Here is a 19,664-nt window from a genome sequence, read left to right as displayed (position 1 = left end):
ACACACACACGGAGTATAGCAAGCTGAAACAAAGAGCCGTAGAGCCACGAGCGCTTAGCCCCACGGCAGGCGTTACGAAAGATGCGCTCTATGAGAATTCGGGGGGAAGAGCAGCTCTGCGCATCCACTAAAGAGACTTTTGTTCGCGTCGCGTTGCGTCATCTGACCGTACGTCCGGTTCGTCTGTACGAGGCGCTTTGTCGCACCTGTATGCTCGTTTGTTGGAAACTTTAGAGATCGCGTTTGGAGGAAAACTTCCATTGGATTTTTGCATACGGACAAAGGGAGCCTTGATTATTGCCAAAGAGATGGTTGGATGAAAAAAAAAATCGGAAAAAAATCATACGCCTGCGACCTTCGCACGTTGAATTTATTATCTATCCAGCCGCGTGTGTCCGAAGATTGCCGAGGTAGAATAACGCATATCTACAATCACATATTTTTTCATCCTGTGCAGCGTTATAAGCAGACAACTCTAGAAATCAATTCTCTCGTACACTCGGTGTAGAAAAAAGGAGCTAAGAACCAGTGGTCATCAACTGTCACAACACACGACTGCGACGACTCGCTCATTTTACCCTTTCACTCTCTTCTCGACGACAGCAGCACACGTCGTGTCCGGCGAAAAATCGAGAGTGATAAAAGACCTTCGCGATTACACTCGCTTTTCCACAGCTCGTGATTTTATAATTCCGTTTTCATTCGTGCCTCGACGCCCGACAACTCTCGCGTTATTTACGCTTCGCGGACTCGTACATGTACGTGCATTATGTACACGACTTTTACCAGCGGGAATCAAGGTCGTTCGTTAAAATAACTCGAAAGCCCGTTGACGCTGATTTCTGTTGATTGGAACTTTTAAAGTTTTTGTAATTTCTAAAATATGAACGCTTTTAGCGATTCATTGGCATCGCGAAGCGATTACAATGGCGAAAGTGTCTCTCACCTTGATATACTCCAAGGAGTCACACTCTCGGCAGTCCGTCGAACTTGAAACGAATCGAAAAAAGTATCCCATAGACGAGGAAGTTATCCGCGAGTCAAATCGGAATCTGTGCTCAGCCAAGCGTTCCCTCGCCGCGACTTTCACCCTCGAGCTTGGTCAATCGCGTCGGGTCTTTTGTCCCCGCGAACTCTGTAATATAAAAAATCGTCGCCGGTAATTAAGTCGCGCGACGAGTCGAAAAAGAGCCAAAGTGCGTAGAGAACGACTCTCTTTCTCGAGGTTTATTGCGCGTAATTGATGGTTATTAGATCGTCGTTATCGAAGAATCGAAAGTTATCGTCTCCTCGAGTCATCGCAGTATAATAATAGCTTATTGTGGACGCGGGCGATTCGTTTCCGGAGACAGCTTTCCTAACGATTATCCTCGCAATACGCGGCTTTACAATAATAACCGCGTCGTATCTATATGGTGGTATACGATAATAATAATAAGATAAGAAGAAACCGTATAGAGGCGTCCGCTGGTGGGTAACTCATGCAAAACCGTAAGCGCAATCGATCTATACCGTTTCCCCGAGCCTCGACGTTGTGTGTACGCAGAGGCACACTCTACTTATACCTGTACTCGCTGGTTTTGTTATTAGCGACTATCGATCGCGAAGTTTCTGTGCAACGGTAGCTCGGCTGCTCTGAGCCTACTAATCTTCGTAAGAATAAGCACAGGCCGACTGTTGGCGGAACAGTTACGGGTAGACATCGTAGGGGTGCCTGTGGGAAGCTGTGATAATGGCTCAATTTCGTCCCGTTTTCTAGGCTGCTGTAAACTCTGGATACAATTCGACACCGATTCCTTATCGATTTTACACGTCCGAGAACAAAATTCGTTGATTAAATTAAACCACGCCTGTGCGTAGGTATATACATACGCGAATTAACGGTTCGCATTAGTTTCAAAGTATGTTAATCCGTTGGAATGATTTCACATCTGTTCACCGCGGAGATCTTATCTCGAGGTAAACATAAATCCCGCCACGGAATCGGGTGTTCGCCGGATCTACATCCTCTTGTTGATCTAAATATCGATAATCGAGGATATAAAAGGAGAAGAAAAAGAAGAGCATATAATCGAAATGGCTGCATTTTCGCCATTACCAGGTCGAAGAATTCAATGAAACGGCTCGTATATTACCGATACATGCAGTATGAACAGTTAAACGATCGTCTCAAGAGAGAGAGAGAGAGAGAGAGAGAGAGCATACAGTTAAAAAATTCGATTTACGATGCGCATATTACCCACTTTTACACACAGCGCGAGAGAACTGCTCTCGTAAATCTAACGAGATATAACGTGTGAGTTCATTAAAAGGATATAGTTTGCTTTAATAAAGCCAAGTAGGCTGTAACGTTTTCATACACGTACGCGTGCAGATATAGAGAAAAAGTTGCTCCTATGCGTATGCGTGTGAGAAGTTTATGCGCAGCTCTGTTTATAGAGAATAATATGAGAAATGGGAATTTAATCGCGCGTTATTGCGGGAATTGAGAAAAACAGTCGAGATTCAAAGATAAAGCCTATATATAATTGTATATTGTTATATGTCTGTGTAAACTTTGAATTATAATTAATAACGATAATCTCATCGTTCTCGTCGTCACTCTTCTAATTAAACCTGTCCCAACTTATCACGCGCGTCATCCCGAAAATAAAGGACCACCCGACGACTCGATCCCACCAGCCAGATAAGAAAGTGTATCGCTCTCGCGGTTCCGGCCCAATGCGCCTAATTATACATACGCGGCTTTTTTTTTAAATCGCTATATATGCGCACCGAGGCTGGATTAACCGGTCCGCGCGCCGGGTGTACACACACATATATATATTTTTTTTTTTGCACGTAATGATGTAAGTGTACTAAGCCATTCGGTCAGGCGTTAATATTCGGGAATCGTGTGTGCGCCGGGAAAAGGAGAACGTTTGCGAAATGTGTATACGGTGTATATACTAGTACTCCGCGTTCCTTGTTTTTTTGCAATTCGAGATTAATGCTGCCGAAGTAGCGCTCACGGGTGTCCAGGTGCTCGAGTATAATTACACAGCTTCGTTTTTTTCTCCATATAACCGAAAGTAAACGTGTAATAAGGCCCAGTCGTTAAAACGCAGCGGTGATCGATCAGCCGAAAAAGGTGTCTCCCTTTCGATTCGAGAGTAGAGGAGTCGTAATGACTCAATGTACAGCCTGCGTGAGTGGTATCGAGGTCGGCGACCTTTTTTTATTTTGCGCCCGAAAAACTCGCCAATTTTTGATACGCTCGAAAGTCCGCGGAACGCGACTTTCCAATGTCGGGCCCGAGGACATGCGTCAACTTTCTCGCGTAGATCTTAATGGCACGTGTGTGCAGCAGCGCCGGCGAATTATGCCCGAGAGAACAGCTCGATCATATTGTTCCCGGGTGTAGTTATATTTCGTCGTTTTTTGACCCTCGTGCTAATTTTCGAAAGTGTTACCTTATTTTAAATACACTTCCTGATAATGTTTTTGAAAGAAAGTGTTGTACTGGAAGTAAAACAAAAATTGTTCCTTGTTTCGCAGGGTTCGGACCCACGAGTCGCCACATGTCGGGGAAAGCTGCAGAACAAGCGGAGCAAACTCAACCAGGAGATCAACAAGGAGCTGCGGTTACGCGCCGGTGCCGAGAACCTCTTCAAGTATATAATCTTTTGCCTATACATTATACGATTTCCACTTAACCATTAAATGCGCATATGCTTATCTACGAATATAATTAATTTTCTCAGGGCAACGACTAACCGCAAGCTCAAAGAGACGGTGGCCCTCGAGCTGAGCTTTGTCAACTCGAACCTCCAGCTTCTAAAGGAGCAGCTCGCCGAGCTGAACAGCTCCGTCGAGCTCTACCAGAATGACACGAGGTAAATACACAAGCTATGATTAATTCCCTATCTCGTCTTTCGCTTTCTTCCACGATGACTACCAACCGAGTAGCTTTTGAAAGTCACTTGTACATACTTTGCATATTTTCACCGGCTGTATCCCATTATCTTTTACCACTGGTATTATAAGGACGAATCGATAATAATACAACTCGCGGCGATATCTCTACCAGTACATACGAGAATCAAGGTCGCGGGCGAGTGTTTCTCGTGACGCAACGTCCCGATGCTCGCGCGCGGGTTCAAAGTCCTTCCGCTTTCTTCGCGGCGCGGGTGTATAAGTGTGTGTATATATATATATATATATATATATATATATATATATATGTATATCTGACGCTCGGATCTCGCGCGCATCGGTCGAATATCGCGATTCGCTTGCGAGGTCGGTGAACCGAGGTGTAAATAGTCGATTCCTGAAATTGAAATTTCCATTTTATTATCGCGTATAACAATACAGATTTTTTGCCATGTACAAGCTTTTAAAATCCCATCAAAGCAGATTTGCTTAGACCGCCTACTCCATTCACGCCGGCGCTTCTCTCCTTTACGCGATACGACGTCGGAAGTCGCTATACGCGCGCGTGTGTGTGTGTGTGTGTGTGTGTGTTTGCACACGCTTGGCTACGCTTCATAAATCGCGTGCGACGCTCTCGGATTTAACCGTACACCTTATACACGCAAACTCACTCGTCGCTGTGTGCGCAGTACTTTGATGGTGAGAAGTTTCTCGGGACGTGCATACACGCAGTTCTCGTGTTCCGGCGCGTTTTGTTTCGCTGTCTTTCTATGGGATGGACTTTTTACGAGCCGATTGTCGTTGCGTAAGAGGGTGAAAATCGTTGCGAAAAAATTATAATATTCCTGTATAAAAAAAAAAAGGAGATAAGTAACGACGACGATCTCCGCCTCTTCTTCTTCTTCTTCTTAGATACGCCCAACTCCTCGATCACGTGTAAACCTCGATCCTTATCTCGCTCGCGATTATCTCTCTACAACAATGATTTAACGGCCTAATGGCTCTGCGACAGCCCTTCGAACACACGCGTAATTACTGCGCCGCTGCTTTGATTTATCGCGATTATTTCCGTAGAGCGACGCATTTTTCTTATCGAGTATATCGGCAGGAATTCCCTCAATTACCGCGTATCCACCTCCCCATCTCTTCCTCACTACGTGTACGTATGTCGGCGTCACGATTTCTCGAGAGGCGATCGCAAAATCGAATAGAATGCGCGCCGGAATGACAGGGACGAAAACGGAGTATTTCTCGGGGATAAGCGACTCGCTAACGGTCTTGCGATTCTTCGGTTGTTAAGGAAGCGCTGTGAAATGGAAGTTTTCTATTTTTTTTTATTCAATCGCTAGTTTCTTTTACATCGTAACGTAGTGTATATTAATTGATAAAATAGTATCCAGAATAAGGAGCTCGAAAGCCTTAAAGTCTCTCTGGCTCGTCGTCAACAAAAGCCGAGCGAATAGCATATCGCCGCGCGCTCGAAGAATACGTGCAAGAATACGTCGCTCGAGAGAGCTATATAACGGGAAGTCGGATGTTGTGCAGCGGGACATTCCCTAAGGTAATAATGCGATTTACCGCTCGCATAAACGACTCTCTCCTTCTCTCCCTCTGCGGAGAAAAGGGCGAAGAATCGGCTCGTCGGGAGATTTACGAGCCGATAAAATTCGCGCTTACGGGATCGGTTGTATAAGCGCTCGCGACACAGAGTCTCGTATTTTCGGTGATTTTTTTCCTCTCGACGACCTTTTTAACGCTTGTTTATAGCAATGAGTCTGTTATTCTCTGTTGCAGCGACGACGCGTTCATGCCGCTGATACCGCTGGGACTCAAGGAGACGAAGGACATCGACTTCAGGGATCCGTTTAAAGTGAGTGTTATATATAGCTACTATTCCAGTGGCGGTACGTTCGGGTCGTCCACAAAGTCCTCGACTATCTTCTTCTTCGTTACCTTGGCCGGTTCCTTGCCGACGATTCTGAGGAGCTCGTCGATGTCTTCTTTGGGAGGGCCTATCTCGAGGAACTCCCTCTTCGTCACTTCTGGAGTAGCCCTCACGCTGATGGCACACTTTGGCTTCTCCTTGGCTCTCTTGGCTTGCGCTGGCACCGAGAGACTGGCGAGCTTCGTGATTCGAGGCATCGTTAGCAGGAGGTTGCCCGTGGTCACGTTCCGCTGGGCCAGGCTCTTGTCTACTGCAACTTCGCAGGGGAGGACCAGCTGCAGGACTTTGCCCTTGATGGTCACCCTGACGTAGTCCGGCCGGACGTCGACGTCGACTAGCGACGTGTCCAAGTGTCTGAAACGAACGATTGAAAATGTAGCCACTTTATAAAGCACTCTTATGTGTGAAAGCGAGTCTCGCTTACTTGTAGAGTCCAACTTCCAAGATAACGTTGTCCCTGTCGTCCTCGTCGTCGAGGAGGAACGGTACCTTCGCCTGGTTCACGTTGTAGGGTTTTCCCTCGGGATTGAACAGCTTCGGGACGTGTTTTTTCGGCTCGTCGTCCTTGCTCTCGTTTCTCTCGCTTCTCTCCATGGCTTTTTTGGCTATGGCTACTCGGTCCTCCGGCGTGTGGTAGCTCGGGGCGCTCCAGAATTTCGCGTCCTCTGTCGCACTTTCTTCCGCCTGGGTAGTGGAAGTCTACGAGTGAATGTCATTGAGTTAATTCGAATTGTCACGTAAAGTGTACGTAATCAAACTTCTCGCTGATTCACCAAAGAAAAAAAAAAATACCAACATTCTTCTCCGACTCTTCCTCGTCATCCCGGATCTCCGTGATTCTCACTCCCTCCTCGTCTCCCTCTCCCCTCTTCTCCTCTCGTTCTCTATACCGGACTTTCTGGGTCTCTCTGCTCGTCGCGTATTTCCGGTATCCGCGTATGACGTCGCCCTGAGCCTCGGCGTAACACTGGAGAGACTTTATTCGCTCCGAACGATCGATTTTCTGCAGATCCAGTTCTCGGATTTGGGGAAGGGTGGCGATTACGTACTCCCGGTAACCCTCGTACTCGCAGCAGGGGTTGCCGCTTAGGATCAGCTGTTCCAGGTGCTGATTGTCTCTGCATTGGAAAAAGTAATGTTGAATTAGTATAGGTTTATTTTATACTAAAGCGAAAAATATCTTACCTCAAGCATTTCACGCCCCTTATGTCCCCGATGAAATTAACCGTCAGATCGAGTTTCTTCAAGCTCTCCAGTCCCTCCAAGTTCTCGATGACTTCGATATTATTCAGGGCCAAATTGAGGTACTCCAGTTGCTTGAGTTTGTTGAGGTTTTCGATCTTCGAGATGAGATTGTACTGAAGCAAGAGGATCTTGAGGTTACGACAGGCTTGGTTGAGCAGCTCGATCCTCTCGATGTTCTCCTGGTGTAGAGAGAGTTCCTCCAGTGTCGAAATTTCACCTTCGTTGTGCTCCGAGCGTTTTCGAAGCAGTTCCATCGTTATTCGAGGCATTTTTTTTCGAAACGCTTTTTCTTTCTATATTAGTCTGTGCGCTTGCTGATGCTGAAAGGTTATGTCGTGTCTTCTGTTTTGAAGCCAATAATGGGCTGATGTCTTATCGATCTAACAGTGCTTGGTTACTGCTCGAATTCGAATGACTCACGCGTACGCTTCTTCTAAAAGCATGTAAAATACTTATTCGAACATTTATGATTAACAATGTTGTTTTATTTTTGCAGGATTTCATTTTGGAACATTACAGTGAAGATGGAGAAAACTACGAAGAAGCCATCGCGGAACTCATGGAGACGAGACAGGTAAATACCATAATCTATTCTACCCTTATACGTATAAAAAAAAATGCATCAAAATAAAAATAATGATACCATCGATTTTCAGGCAACTCGGACACCAACGAGAGACGCGGCGGGTATCGGTCTACTCCTTCGCTACTATAACCAGCTGTACTTCATCGAGCGACGTTTCTTCCCTCCTGACCGTAGCCTCGGCATCTACTTCGAGTGGTACGACTCTCTCACCGGTGTCCCGAGCTGTCAGCGTACCGTCGCCTTCGAAAAGGCCTCTATCCTCTTCAACGCCGGAGCTTTGTACACCCAAGTTGCCGCGAAACAGGACAGGAGAACAGCCAGAGGTTTGGACCAAGCTGTCGACGCTTTTCTCAGATCTGCTGGGACGTTCAGATACATACACGAGAATTTCACCAATGCGCCGAGTATGGATCTGGGACCGGATATGCTGGACATGCTAGTGCAGCTCATGCTGGCGCAGGCCAGGGAGTGTCTGTTCGAGAAGCTGGACCTTCAGTCCAGGGACTCCAGGGATATCGACGTGTCGCTGGATCTCGCTCAAGAAGCAGCGCAGGTATGTTAGTCTATAATGAACATGATAAATGTAAGTTTAATATGGTAAAATTTAGCAGATTGTATAACGAATCGCTTTTTTCAAAACAGGTCGCAGCGGTCTACAGCGACGTGCACGCGCTAATATCCAGAGAGCCGGTGCGCGACTACGTGCCAGAGTCTTGGATCTCCCTGGTGTCCGTCAAACGCGAACACTACCTCGCCATCTCGCATAGACACTGCGCGGCCGGATTGTTGGATTATCCCATGAGTGATTTGAGACCCGAGACGAGGATCATTCTCGAGAGGATTCAGGTGACCGACGCCAAGACGCAGTTGGATATCACCGTACCCAAGTCCGAACACGACAGGCAGCTGCTGGGTAAGCATTTTTCAAGATGAGAACGTGTATAATACTTTATAGTTGGAGAGGTAGATGTACTGATCAGTGCTCTGTGATCGTTACAGGTCGAGCGCACGTGAGGGAGGCGCTGGTACTTCACGAGGAGAGTCAAAGGCTACAGAGGATGTGCAGGGAATTGAAGGGAAAGCAATCGCTGGTCAAGGTGCTGAGAAAAGCCCAGGACTTGACTATGGATGTGTACGGCAGATCCGGTGACGAGGACGATCTTAGGGAACTCCTCGACGCGCCTAATATTATAGGTAATTCAAGAATCATCACTTGTACTCTACTTTGATCAAACATTGAAAATAAGAATAAAAGTAATATTAAACATGACTACTTTTCAGCGGCGACGAAATTTCAACTGAGCTTGACGCATCCGGATTTCGGCCAACACGGTGTCGACGACCTATTTCGATCCCTGGGCCCAGTGGCTATATTTTCAGCTAAGCGCCACTGGACGGCGCCAAGGTTGATCCAGCTGCAACGCGGACCTGCTGGAGAAGGTTTCGGGTTCAGCGTCAGAGGAGACGCGCCTGTCATCATTGCCGCTGTCGATCACAATTCGTTGGCTGACGTAAGCAACTGCTTCTAAAACATATCGAATTTTCAATATAGAGACACGTTTATTCACGAGAGTTTTATAACATTTTAGCTGGGTGGAATGAAGGAAGGCGACTTCATCGTGAACATCGGCGACAAGGACGTCAAGTGGGCATCGCACGAGCAAGTCGTTCGTCTGATCAAGCAGTGCGGCGACTCCATCAGCCTCAAACTCGTCACGCCGATGGACAGGAATTATTTGAAAGTAGGTTTCTCTTATAACTCTTCCGATGTGAATTTGGTACCCAAAGGATACTTTGTCTAAAAAAATAGACTAACTTGCAGAAACCAGTGAAAGCCAACAACCGCGACAAGGGCAGCGTGTCAGCGAGTAGTTCGTCCGGTGTCTCGTCGGGTCAGCCGAGTCCAGCTGGTTCCGTGACAACGGCTCACGTGGCCAGGAGGCTGCCCTGGAATCCCTTCAAGAAGTCTAACGGACAGCGGGACAGCAGAGACTTGACCTTCGACAACGTCATCCTCAGATGATTCGAGTGTCGCGGCCTCGCGTCTTCCATGAACAGATTGTGCAGCTGCTCGGGCAATTCGAAACTCTGATCGATACAACGCTGCTAGACGAGGAGATGGATTATTTCGTTAGAGAATGTACATATATATATGGATATTTTTTTTTCTTTTTCATATCGATTGTTATATGAAGAGACGAATGTTTTGAAAATACTGAGTATATTTTCACTAATCGATTGTTGCCAAACTGTAAATTGACTTGGTAGTGTTTAACGCTTGTAGATATAACAAGAAATAAGTATTGAGCTTCGATAAGTCGTCAAGGAGTGAGAAAATCTTTACTTATTTTAGCTAGTTTTGCTATTAAAATTGCAAATTGTAAATTGAGCTATCGTTTAGGTGAATCGGAGTTAATCTGAGCTAGATTATGAAAAATTATCCTCCGCATAAAATGCAGCCCGAGAGACAAACTTCGTAATAACGGAGCTCGTTATTATACTCTAACGTAAGTTTGGGATCGGGCTACTTTTTGACCCTTATCATCAGAAGTCTTGCTTGTTTCGTGAAGTATGTAATATCTAAAGGATGTGTATATCGAGGAGTTTGTCAGATTAGGTAAGGTAGAATTTACACGTTGTTGAGTATTGCATTGTAATTAGCATTAATTTTAAGAGGAGGTCCTTTTGGATGATTGCCATATGTATCAGTTTGTCGTTTAAATCTTCGGATAGATGCACCTTTTAAGACAATTTCGAGAAAGAAGGTGAGGATATTTTTGTTCTTGATGAGAATTGCTTATGTGTGCAATATTTTCGTTGTATTAAAAGCTTATAATAATGCACGTATAAAGTAGTGCCAATAATTGTAATGCGCAGAAGGAAAAGTTTAAGCATCATACTCGTTATCTTTTTTCAATACGAAATCTTATAGTAGGCCCATACTATTTTATCAAAGTAAAGTAATACTTTTTCAAAATACATTCCAAAAATTTTAACCGGAAAGTAAATTGTATATCAAATTGTTAGCTATTTTGTATGTACATATAGGTAATATGTAATATCGTTAATTGTGTACTTAATAATTATAAAGGAAGTGTGATTAATTTTTGTATATGAACAAATTTGTGAAAAATCAGAAGTAAATATAAGTCGTAATATAAAATAAAATTGTATTACTACTTTACATACATCCTGCGTATAAAATACAACCTTTCACAAGATTTGCACTTTATTTAAATTATTGCGTTTAATTTATCGTTCGTTGGTTTACAAAGAATGTCTTTGTATCAATCAATTTTGAAAATGCAACTTCTTCTAATTCGACAGAATACAACAATCAATTATACAACGTGAGTAATATGCAAGTCGGTTACATTATCTCAAATCTTTCACTTAAAACAACCAAAAAGCGATTTTGCCTTTCGAATCGAAAGTCCAACCACGCTCCTTTATTTCTACCAATCCAGCCTTGTTACAACATATTCAAAAAACTCCAATTCTTTTTCCTCGTTCTCGAAAAAATCACTTTCCAAAATCCTATACACCCGCGATTAAACCTCGAAATAAGTCGTCGCGATCTTCGAAAGTGTCGCGCGAAGTAAAAGTAAAATTTCAAACTTTACCGGATAGCCCTATCGCTTAGCTCTCGGTGTGCGAAACACGATATATCGGTCTCGGCTTCGGTTAATCTCGGCTCTTTCGAAGTACAGGGCGATGCACTTTCTTCTCCTGCTTCTCCGGCTTTTAAGGCCAAGAGAAAGTTCAACGGTCGTCGAGAGCACAAGTTCGCGCCTTTGGCTCTTTGTGCTTTTATTCGCGCGTTTCTCGAGCTTTTTTGCAAATTAAAACGAGGAACTGTTGCTGCACAATATCGGGTGGGGGGGGGGGGGGGGGGGAGGACGATAAAATTTTACGTCGGCGGTGGCGCGAAAATTTGAAAGCTATGCTGGGTACTCGTCTGGATCGTTGGTTTCCTAATGCTCCATTCTTCTCGGGGTTCGATTAGCTCGATTTTTCACGCCTGCCTGAGAATGAAGTACTTTTTTCGCTGCGAAGCCTCTTACACAATCGAATATCGATTTGGGGAGATTGTACGTAAATCAAAGGTTCGAGAACATTTCGATCTGGGCATTATGTAAATGATTATAAAGTTTATTGCTTCTCGTATTTGCGCAACAGTGTGGTTGATCGAGGCGGTGATTAACCTATCTGCATATATTATTGAATCAGCGTTTACGAGCTCGAGCTGTAATTGCACATCCTTCGGTAGAAAACGCGGGGTAATTATTGGCACAGCTCGATTACACGCGATTTTTTTACCGTAAATAGTAAATGCAAACGTTCCAATGACCCTGACAGTATCATCGCCAAATCCAATCACACATCGCTCACTTGGCCAACAAGTTCGCAAACTCTCGGCCCCGTATTGGGATCACAATTACAAAAACCGTCGTCGGCGATGGTCGCGCGCAGTTGTGCAATGTCTTTGGGAATTTCGTTCTGGAGTCCACATATACAGCGCACACAGAGCCGAGAACGACGACGGCGACGACTATATAGCGGTGAAAGTCGATCCGATCCACGCTCGACTCGCTTTGGCTCTTGCGCCGTGTAAACGGACACACAGTCGTGAAAAAGAAGCGGCTTTTCCGTGAGAGAGAGAGAGAGAGAGGAAGGAAGGATACAGCTATATAACGTCTCTGCATCTATAAGGTTTTCGGTCCGAGTGCATAGTATGCTATATTACAGCCGGCGAGTATATAACGGGATTGATATTGTAACGGCTCGATAGACGTTCTTATGAATCGCTTTTGCCTCGGGTATATATCGGTTTTTAGGTTTCTAGGCTGGATGCTTTTTGTGGATAAATTGTGTTTTTCTTTTCGATAGCTTCCATCGGATCTATGAAAAGTTAACATCCGCCAATTAAAGCAGCAACGTCATCCGTCAGCTTATCAAACAGCCGTAACAACAATCGCATCTGCAAACTTCTCCTTTCAATTCGCGAGAGAGAAACCGTATCACCGTATCGCGCGAGAGAAAGAGAGAGAGAGAGAGACGGACCGCGTATAAAGCTTCAATAATACTGGCCGAGGCGCTTACACGACTCGCGAAAGGAGAAAGCAGCTTCGCTCGGGAATGGAAGGTCGCAGCAGTCCGGGCTCTCGGAAGAAAGTGAATCGCGCGCGCGCACGATTGTACGTATACACGTGCATGCGAGGAAGGACGAGCTCTTGAGAGAGAGGAATTATTATGTGCGTAATAAATTCATATTTATACGTTCGGGGCCGCATGGGTGCTTTCTTTTTTTTTTCGCTACCGCCTTTCTACAATTATTTCATCGGTGGTTGTGTAACCACTTGACGGGAGGACATTATCCGATGTTGTGGGATATTTTGACGGAAGGTCGGGATGTCAGAGGTGGAGTTGAGATTTTTTATTCAACGAGCGTTTATGGATGGAAAAGCTCGTTTCGAATGCGCAAGTCTGCAGCGAGAGGACATTGTTTTCGAGACAAGGTTGCTGACGGTGGGGGGTTTGGATATTTATTTTTTTCGGTTTTATCCTACCGAGCTTGGGTTATTTGGGTGAAGGAAAATACGAGCGATTTATACAAGGCTGTCGTTTTACGAGCCTCTTATGCTTCGAATTCGGCATTCATACGTCGTAACGAATACTTGACGCTTTTCCGAGAACCTCGTCATAAAAAAAAAAAAAAAATAAATAAATAAATAAAGCGCTATCTCTCAAATCTCAATCCAACGATCATTTTCTCCTCTCCCATTGCCCAACGTCGCTCTCGAAAAGCAAAACCGCAAAAAGTTCCAATTTCACTCCCGAAAAATCCAGCACCGGCTTCAAAAGAAGAAAAAGAACGTCACGGTGCATTATACCGTCCCATTGTATAACTCATCGTATATACAAAGCGCGAGTACATCAGAGAGCATAGCGCGAAAGAAAGCGCGCCGATCCCCACTTAACGATTTTCGTGATCGGACTCGCGCGCGGCTCAGACGGCTCCGTTCTCCCGCGGCTCTCGGCAGTAAGCAGCAGCAGCTTCTCGCGGCCGCAAGTCCTCGAGCCTCTAATCGACGGGAGTCAGCCGAGTAGCCGCACTGCAGGTGTGTAACTGTGCTTCTTCTTCTTCTTCTTCTTCTTCTTTCTTCCCATCAGTGTCTTATTCATTTTGGAGAGTTTGGTAGATAATATAGTCGAGACTCGCATAGTGCCTTGGTACGCAGCCTTCTGGACTGTTTCGTAAGGACGAGTTTTTTGTGTGCCTCGTGCGTTTGGATATACCGTGTTTTTTGCAAAAAATTCGCACGTTTATTTCGAAAGCCGTCGCGAAAAAGCATCGAAAAAGGGATTCTCGCGAAAATCGGTTTACTGACGTAACCCGTGTGTGGGCATATCTTTATACTCGGCGCGCCGCGGTAAAAGTGAAAGTGCGCGCATTTTTGCGCCGCTATAATCGATCATCTCGCCTCGTACGAGTATAATCCCTGAAATACACGAAAATAAGGCATCGTTTCGTACGTGTAAGCTTCCGAAGAGAGGTAAATACGGTGAAAATCGGCCGATCGCGCAGCCGGCTTTCACCGCCGATCGCGACGCGCGCTTGCAATATCCTTTATTATAAACGCGCGGATACGCACGTGGGTGTGTGTTTCTCTAGACGCTTAGAAAGTGGATCACCTTGTATTAGGGAATTGGCAATGAATACACGTGCTTAACGCGCGAAACTGGTTCTCGCGCGATCGGTATATTGAAATTTTTAATTTCGCGCGAATATATGCAATATATGAAAAATCGGCCGTAAAACGAAGAAAGTCGTTTCGTGTGCGTTTGTGACGTGGCGTTTTATCGAATGACGACAAATTCAAATAGAAAGCCGCGCGCACATAGCTATGTGCGTCAGAAAGATTTCGACGCCCGAAAATTCGATCTCGCACGTATGCTTCTCTCCTGCAATCTAATCGGTTCACTCGCGCGCGTCAGTATTTTGAAATTTTTTACAAGAGTATGTTAGTATGTAAAATTGAAATATTAGCGATTTGGCGGGCACACGAGGTATGCGATCGTGAATATAGTGAGAGGTAACGGTAAATTACGGCACTGGGTGATCGGCGATTGCGTAAAAATTGCCGGGGCTTTCGTCACAATCGCCGCCGTCTCTCTGTCGACACACTTTACTCTCGTATAATTATAATAACACTTCGAGAGCGCGGTGGAAAAAAAAGTGCGTCCGTATGTTTTGCCCATTTTTTTTTACTTAAACTCACTTTGCATAAAGCATTGGTCGGTCTTGTTCTAATTTTGAAAAATAAGAGAGTCATTCTTAACTGTGCAACGTATGAGATTAACTTTTTTACTGCTCGAGGATCAATGGCCTGTACGGATCCTGGTAAACGATTATTTATCGCGGCCTGTAATTTTTATTGCGCCACCTACTTTATGGCGAATATGCGATATTGAAACAGGCTCTCTCGAGGAGCAGTATCGATTAATAATCATAGAAATATTTCTATGTAACCATTTGGAATCTCGCATAAATCCTCGATGTTTAAACAATTCTTATTTCTAAAGCCACAGCTCGAGACAAAAGATCGTTACCAATGAGAAACATATCTCAACGCGCCGCAAAAGCAGAAAAAATCGCTCGTAAAAATCGCTCGCGCCGATAATTTTTTTCCCATTCATCCAAGGCCGCTAACTTCATCTAAAAAATCTCCTTTCTCGCCGGTATACAAGCTTTTCACACGCTCGTATTCCGCTCGCGTATGCCGGGGCACGTGACTCCACTGCGAAACTCGCAAAATCTGTAGCACAATCATGTTCAACCGGGCCGTGAAGAATCGATTTTATTTTGCTCGTCTCTTCGCGAACTCGCGCTTTGGTATACCGATGATCATCGGTATGTTTGACGCGCGAGTCGCGTTTCTGAAAAGTCGCCGCGTTTTGTTATTCAAATTGCGCGCGCGCGCGCGTGCGGATCGGCTAATAACGTGCTCAAACAGCCGCGCTCGCATATAATTAGTTTTCTTTGCGCGAGTTAGGCGCAATTTTTCTCGGCTCGTGACGAGCTGGTGAAGTATCGAAGGCTATTCGGATGACGGATTGATGGGTGTTATTTCCGTTTGTCGACGGCGCTTATAATGATAGTTTCTGTGCTTTGACGACTTTGTCCAATGTCGTCCTCGTATAGAATCTTCTTTTCTGCCGTCTTTTCTTGTCTAGTCCACGTAATTAGTCTCTGAATAAAAAAAAAGTCAACTCTTTAGAAATTCTCAGGACAATTAGCATAATTCTATTCAAAAGCAAAAAACAAAAATTCCAGCCGGAGAGAAAATGGGTGGCCAAGATCAGCCAGATGCCTACAAGTGCAGCCTGAGCTCGCAGGCGCAGGCGATAGCGAAGCGCGAGCTCCGCGAGGACGAGGCCACCCGGGAGCACGCCCTGGAGCAGTTCCGCGACTGGATCCAGAAGCACCCGAGCATCAAGAACTGCCGCACCGACGCCGTCTTCCTCCTGCGCTTCCTCCGCACCAAGAAGTTCAGTCTTCCTCTGGCCCAGGAAATGCTCGAGAGATACCTGACCATCAGGCAGCTTTATCCCGACTGGTTCCAGAACCTCGACATCGACGATCCGGAAATCGAGGCCATCATCGATGCCGGATATCTCGTGCCCTTGCTCAAGAGGGACTCCCATGGGCGCAAGGTCATCCTCTCGTGTGCCGGTAGGTCGACCTTCTCGAGATGGAGCATAGCTTCGCTTATTGGCACCGGTGTCAGCGCCGCGCGTCAATATGCTGAAACGGAACTTGATTTTCGTTACTTTGTATGCGAAGCTCGACTTCTTATTAGATGTGGTTCCCGAGAGCGTGACTCGTTTTTTTTTTTTTCAATCGCTCGGCGGCGTGACAGTGAAAGTCGCTTCCAGCATGCGGAGAGTGAAATCGAAAAAAGTTTATCGACCATAATAGAAACTTTTGGTAATAGAAAACAGCCTTATTATGACATCAGGCGCTTTCGTCTGTAATTCGGCGCAGTGATATAACGAGGCTTATATAAATTTTGGCTACGAGCCCAGCTGCGGTTCGAAAATTTCCGGGCACGTCTCGTGTTGAGGTTTCACCTTCACTCGCGTTTTCGAGCATTTGTATCCAATTAAAATCCGCGTAATTGCCACTTCGTATTGCAAAACTTGGCGAAATTGCTTCCCAACGAACAAAGTGCATACATCCTCGTATGATGAACAACAGAGAGTCGTAACTTCCACTAGCTGCTGCCGTTATAACGAACGAACTTTCGTCAAACTTGGTATACAGCATGAATATCCAAGACGCCAACTTTCCTAACTCGATACCCCGCCTCTGTAACACATACGGAAGGCTCCAATCTCAACAGCGAAAATTCGCTCTCCTTCGCAGGTCGCTTCGATCCTTACAAATTCACCTCGGCCCAGATGGTCCGCGTGCACAGTCTCGTGGTCGAGGCTCTGATGGACGAAGAGGAGAGCCAGGTCCACGGCTATACCCACCTGAACGACGAGTCCGGCCTGACGATGGGTCACCTCAGCTCCTGGTCCATCACCGACATACGCAACATGCTCACCTGCATACAGAACAGCACACCGATGAGGCACAAGGAGACCCACCTGGTCAACGTTCCCGGCTGCGCTACGAAGATCATCGAACTTGCCCTGTCGCTGCTGAACGAGAAGCTCCGCTCCCGCGTTCTGGTGAGTTTGAATTTCCCGCCGAGTCTGATGCATACAACTGTTTTCTAAACGGCGGGGCTTCTCTTTGTTTTCTCTGCGCGATAAGTAATTAATTAGCAGCGCGCGCGCGCGCGCGCGAGCTTCCCAAGCGTGAAAATCGCGATTCGTTCTTGACACACAATGGCCTCTCTTTTACGTTCTTCCAGCGCAATTAAGAAGTATAAAGATCGATTCTGGATTCTCATTATACCCGGAGTGAAAGTTTAGGCGATGAGTATAAAAAAATTTTCCAATTTTCAGCTCCACAAATCCTTGGACGATCTGCAGAACACGGTCGACCCGAAGATCCTGCCCAAGGAGTACGGCGGAGAAGTTCCTCTCGCCGAGATGATCGGTAATTCTTATGTCCCTTTACTTGTATTATTCAAATTCGCGAGAGAGCGGACTTTCTCTTTCTTCGCGGCTGTCGAACCGTGAAACATCGGACTCTCTAGTCCGCAAGTTCGTTAGCCCCCTGATTCATAGAGTGATAACGATGAATAACTACTTTGTTGTCTGTTGATAGCCGAGTTCAAAAAATCGCTCAGAGCCAAGAGGAACGAGATCAAAGCGCTGGACGACATGTACATAGAAATCTCACCAAAGGACACGTGCTCGGCGAGCGAAGGTTTGGGTGGACTCTCCGGATCGTTCCGCAAGCTCGAGGTCGACTAATTTTGTAATTTTTTTTTTTTTATTCTTCTTCGTTTAATCGTTCAAGTTTTAATCTTTAAGCTACTCATCGATGATGATCGTTCATTGTTTGCGTATCCACGACTCGTATTCGTAAATTATTGTTTATCATGACACTTAGCGCGTGGATTTTGGTTTGGACAGATTATTATATTTTTTTTTTTTACTGATGAGTATGAAAAAAGTCAGGCTCGTGGCTGTACATTATGCATGTAGCTAGAAAGGATAGAGGGGTGAATTATTCCAAGTGATGAGAGAGAGAGAGAGCCAAGATTCTCGAGTAAGTCCGTAATGTTAATTAGTTTGGTAAGTCCGTCACGAAGTGTGCTCAGCAGGTGGTATAAGTTACCTACAACGTTGCCGTTGTTATACATAATGCAAATCACCTACGATTATCACTTAACTGTGATTTTTCGCGATTATAAATACAATAGCTATAGAATACCGCATATTATTTTGTAACCCCCCTATACTTATGCTCTATACACCGTTAGCCCTTACCATTTTATCTGCCGTTCTTGTCGTGTCTATTCTCACCTCACCGTTTTCTATTCACGTGTTTTTTGTTATTATATTTTTCGTTTTAAGTTTATTACGTATAAGGCTATATCAATGTTTTTTATGTATTTGTAAGTCTATATTAGCACGATGTGTATGTCTAAGACGATCACGTGAAATACGGGTATCTGCGAAGCTATATATTTCTGCTCTATATTGATACACAACAATAAAATGCTTTCATAAGAACCTAAAACGTCGTTCTCAATACTTATTTATCTAATGCATGCTGATTAAATGTCTTGTGAAGATTAAAATTAAAAAATACCATATACAAAGCGCTGGATGGAACAGTAGACGACTGATCCAAAATCCTATTTTTCCACAATGATGTCACAGCTGTCGTTGCGACCAAATCGATGCAGATCATCTTCAGCCTCATACTCCCAGTTATTCTTTGTTGCCTTTATCAGTTAGCCATAGTTCACCTGTATGAAAATAAATAAATGAGATATAACGCTTATAATAATCATCGCATTCAGCGATACCACAAGCATACAATACACTGTCCGACTTCCTTCCCAGGAAAACTTCCCCACGATCTTCATGCTTCGCTTCTTGGATCCGCACTGACTAAGAGTCCCCGAGGAAGCCTGGGATCGTCGAGTTACATATTTCAGTATCCTAGAACGCGTCGTTTCTTCCTCGAATGTGCTCTTCATTTTTACGTTCATGTCTTATGGAAACGCATCGAAGTATACATCGCGTATTCCCTTCATGTGCCGTTAAATTTGTTGCGTGTATCTATATCTGAAATTAATGATTAATCTAGTGCAGCGAAGGAGACGTGGACGTACGATTGCCGAAGGGGTAGTTTTCTTTTATACTATACCAGGAAATTACATGTTTGGGCCATCCAGTGTTATACCGGATGTTCTGGGGTGGTCTTTTATTCACAACGCATACAACTTCTTCTCGCTTGTGTATGAAAAGAGTTATACACAGAGATGAATAATTTCTTGC

The 19,664-nt window shown here is 45.0% G+C and overlaps 3 protein-coding genes across 11 annotated transcripts in view; 2 read left to right on the top strand and 1 right to left on the bottom strand.

The window, feature by feature from the left end:
* The window catches only part of LOC100123682 (rhophilin-2), a 47,042-nt gene extending 36,183 nt beyond the window's left edge, over positions 1-10,859 (top strand). For all 7 annotated transcript variants that reach the window (XM_003423923.5, XM_031920992.2, XM_003423922.5 and 4 more), the window contains 10 exons: positions 3,538-3,653; positions 3,744-3,875; positions 5,710-5,785; positions 7,602-7,679; positions 7,762-8,244; positions 8,334-8,604; positions 8,691-8,885; positions 8,973-9,202; positions 9,281-9,433; positions 9,514-10,859. In XM_003423923.5, the coding sequence (XP_003423971.1) occupies positions 3,538-3,653; positions 3,744-3,875; positions 5,710-5,785; positions 7,602-7,679; positions 7,762-8,244; positions 8,334-8,604; positions 8,691-8,885; positions 8,973-9,202; positions 9,281-9,433; positions 9,514-9,714 (1,935 nt within the window). In that variant the 3' untranslated portion in view covers positions 9,715-10,859. The remainder of the gene's footprint in view (positions 1-3,537; positions 3,654-3,743; positions 3,876-5,709; positions 5,786-7,601; positions 7,680-7,761; positions 8,245-8,333; positions 8,605-8,690; positions 8,886-8,972; positions 9,203-9,280; positions 9,434-9,513) is intronic.
* LOC103317815 (protein tilB homolog) lies at positions 851-7,504 on the bottom strand. 3 transcript variants are annotated; one of them, XM_016981173.3, is made up of 5 exons: positions 7,046-7,504; positions 6,653-6,978; positions 6,285-6,559; positions 5,869-6,214; positions 851-1,135 (listed from the first exon to the last, which is right to left on the bottom strand). In XM_016981173.3, exons 1-5 carry the CDS (start codon positions 7,372-7,374, stop codon positions 1,059-1,061), a joined length of 1,353 nt encoding a protein of 450 aa, XP_016836662.1. In that variant the 5' UTR covers positions 7,375-7,504; the 3' UTR covers positions 851-1,058. The 3 variants fall into 3 exon arrangements, with proteins under 3 accessions (XP_016836662.1, XP_008215510.1, XP_008215509.1); XM_008217288.4 differs by having other exon boundaries at positions 6,657-6,978; positions 7,046-7,501; XM_008217287.4 differs by lacking the exon at positions 851-1,135 and having other exon boundaries at positions 5,706-6,214; positions 6,657-6,978; positions 7,046-7,501.
* A 2,823-nt stretch (positions 10,860-13,682) lies between the features above and the next one.
* Positions 13,683-18,897, top strand: LOC100123680 (clavesin-1). The gene is made up of 5 exons (XM_001608006.4): positions 13,683-13,813; positions 16,030-16,428; positions 17,122-17,432; positions 17,712-17,805; positions 17,977-18,897. Exons 2-5 carry the CDS (start codon positions 16,041-16,043, stop codon positions 18,123-18,125), a joined length of 942 nt encoding a protein of 313 aa, XP_001608056.1. The 5' UTR covers positions 13,683-13,813; positions 16,030-16,040; the 3' UTR covers positions 18,126-18,897.
* The last annotated feature ends 767 nt before the right edge of the window (positions 18,898-19,664 follow it).

Source organism: Nasonia vitripennis, chromosome 1 (assembly GCF_009193385.2).
Source record: "Nasonia vitripennis strain AsymCx chromosome 1, Nvit_psr_1.1, whole genome shotgun sequence".
Taxonomy (NCBI): domain Eukaryota; kingdom Metazoa; phylum Arthropoda; class Insecta; order Hymenoptera; family Pteromalidae; genus Nasonia; species Nasonia vitripennis.
This window is presented reverse-complemented; position numbering and strand designations above follow the sequence as displayed.